Raw genomic sequence first — 2,522 nt, forward strand, 5'->3', positions numbered from 1 at the left:
AGCCCGGGAGATAGAGCCGGCAGCTGGCAGCCAGCGGGACCGTGGCACTGCCCGGCCCCCCCACAGCCCCGGGGGTCCCCTGCCCGGCCCCCCAAATCCTCCCACTCCACTTTCACCCTTCGGGTTTAAAGGGAGGGAAAAAAACCCCGGGATTTACCCCATTTCTGTTGGTGGATGTGGGTCCTGCCCCATGGCAGGGGCTTGGGGGCAAATCCCCCGTGGTTTAGGATTAGTGGGGTGGGGGGTGTTTTGTGCCCACACGCGGGGGTCTCGGAGCGGGTGGGCCGCCCCCCAAATCCTCCCACTCCACTTTCACCCTTCGGGTTTAAAGGGAGGGAAAAAAACCCCGGGATTTACCCCATTTCTGTTGGTGGATGTGGGTCCTGCCCCATGGCAGGGGCTTGGGGGCAAATCCCCCGTGGTTTAGGATTAGTGGGGTGGGGGGTGTTTTGTGCCCACACGCGGGGGTCTCGGAGCGGGTGGGCCCCAGATGAAGAGAGTTGTGCCCGTTCTCAGCCTGCCGAGGGTGCTGTGGGTGCTCCCCAACCCTGGGAGCTGCTCCCACCGAGCCCACCCGGCTGCTCCCCACGGAGGAGGGGAGGTGCCAGCGTGGGGGGCACACGGAGCCCCTCCCTGTGTGCCAGTCCGAGGGGCTGCCCCTATCATGGGGATCCCCACTGACCCTGTAGGGGGATTTTGTGCCCCACCGACCCTATAGTGGGGGTTTCTGTGCCTACCAGCCCTATAGTGGAGGGTCCATGCCCCACCAGCCCTATAACAGGGAGTTTGTGCTCACCGACCCCATAGTGGGGGGTCTGTGCCCCACTGACCCTATAGTGGGGCATCTGTGCTCACCAGCCCCATAACTGGGGGGTCTGCGCCCCACTGGCCCTACAGCAGGGGGTCTGTACGTACCGATCCTATAACAGGGGGTCTGTGCCTCAGCGGCCCTGTAGTGGGGGGACTGTGCCCCACTGGCCTTATAATGGGGTCTGTGCCCCACCAATTCCATAATGGGGGTGTTTGTGCCCCACCAGCTCTATAATGGGGTTTCTGGACCTCACCGACCCTACAGGGGGGGTTCTGGACCCCGCCGACCCTACAGCAGGGCGTCCACACCCCACTGACGCCTCCCCTCTGTGCCGGCAGGGGGGGGGGGGCTGCTGCTCCTGCCCCTCGCAGTTCCCCATGGTCAAGGTCTCGGAGGGGAAGTACAAAGTGGGCGACTCCAACACGCTCATCTTCGTCCGAGTAAGAGCCACCACCGCCTCCCTCACCCCATTGTCCCCTCCCTCACCCCACTGTCACCCCATTACACCGGGACCCCCCGCCCTCCTCCTTCCCCCGCTCCCAGGCAGGGTGGGGCCCAGCCCCAGGCACCCTGCAGCGGGTGGGGTCCAGAGCTGGATTTCCTGCCTGCTCCGGGGTTCTGGGGGGCTCTTGGTGGCTTTTTGGGGCCAGGCAGGGTGACAACGCTGCCCGCAGGTGCTGAGGAGCCACGTCATGGTGCGCGTGGGCGGCGGCTGGGACACACTGGAACATTACCTGGACAAGCACGACCCGTGTCGCTGTGCTGCCCTCTGTGAGTGTCCCCGGGACCCCACACCTGGTGTCCCCTGCCTCGCTGCTGGCTCCTGGCTCGCTGTGGGGCTCCATTCCCTGGTTCTCCATGGGTTCCATCCCTGGATCTCCATGGGTTCTGTTCCCTGATTCTCCATGGGTTCCATCCCTGGATCTCCATGGGTTCCGTTCCCTGGTTCTCCATGGGTTCTGTTCCCTGATTCTCCATGGGTTCTGTTCCCTGATTCTCCATGGGTTCCATCCCTGGATCTCCATGGGTTCCATCCCTGGGTCTCCATGGGTTCTGTTCCCTGGTTTCTCCATTGGTTCCATCCCTGGCTCTCTAGGGGTTCCATCCCTGGCTCTCCATGGGTTCCATTCCTGGACTCTCCCTGTGGCTCCATTCTCTCTGGGGCTCCTTTCCCTGCTTCTCTATGGGGCTTTGATCCCTGATTTTCTGCGGGGTTCCATTCCCTGGCTCTCCTTGGGACTCTGCTTTTCCATGGGGCTCCATTCCCTGCTTCTCCACAGGGCTTTGTTCTGTGGGGCTCCATTCCCTGATTTCCTGTAGGGTTCTGTTCCCTGGTTCCCCATGGATTCATTCCCTGGTTCCCCATGGGTTTTGTTCCCTGATTCTCCGTGGAGCATCTTCTCCAGTTCTCTGTGGGGCTCCATTCCCTGCCTCTCTGTGGGGTTCCATTCCCTGATTTTCCATGGCTTCCATTCCCTGATTTTCCATGGGGCTCCCTTCCCTGGGGCTGGGCTCCTCAGGGCACTGATCCGGCTGGAAAGGGGAAAAAGGGGAGTGACAGAAGTGGGGTTTTCCCCCATATTAATTCCCGAGGTGTTCACCCACCTCCTGGGATTTCCCACCTGGAAAATGCGGGTGCTGTGAGGGGCGGGGGATGCTGAGCGCTGCCCCCGCTGACCGCTGACCTCCCCCCTCTCCGTTCCAGCTCACC

At 62.5% G+C, this 2,522-nt stretch overlaps 1 protein-coding gene across 1 annotated transcript in view; it reads left to right on the forward strand.

Annotated features, from left to right (window-relative positions):
* The window catches only part of GAS2L1 (growth arrest specific 2 like 1), a 5,558-nt gene extending 3,061 nt beyond the window's left edge, over nt 1–2,497 (forward strand). The window contains exons 3-4 of the mRNA XM_017746516.1: nt 1,158–1,251; nt 1,486–2,497. Of these exons, the coding sequence (XP_017602005.1) occupies nt 1,158–1,251; nt 1,486–1,710 (319 nt within the window). The 3' untranslated portion in view covers nt 1,711–2,497. The remainder of the gene's footprint in view (nt 1–1,157; nt 1,252–1,485) is intronic.
* The last annotated feature ends 25 nt before the right edge of the window (nt 2,498–2,522 follow it).

This window comes from Corvus brachyrhynchos, unplaced genomic scaffold, assembly GCF_000691975.1.
Source record: "Corvus brachyrhynchos isolate BGI_N302 unplaced genomic scaffold, ASM69197v1 scaffold19, whole genome shotgun sequence".
Taxonomy (NCBI): domain Eukaryota; kingdom Metazoa; phylum Chordata; class Aves; order Passeriformes; family Corvidae; genus Corvus; species Corvus brachyrhynchos.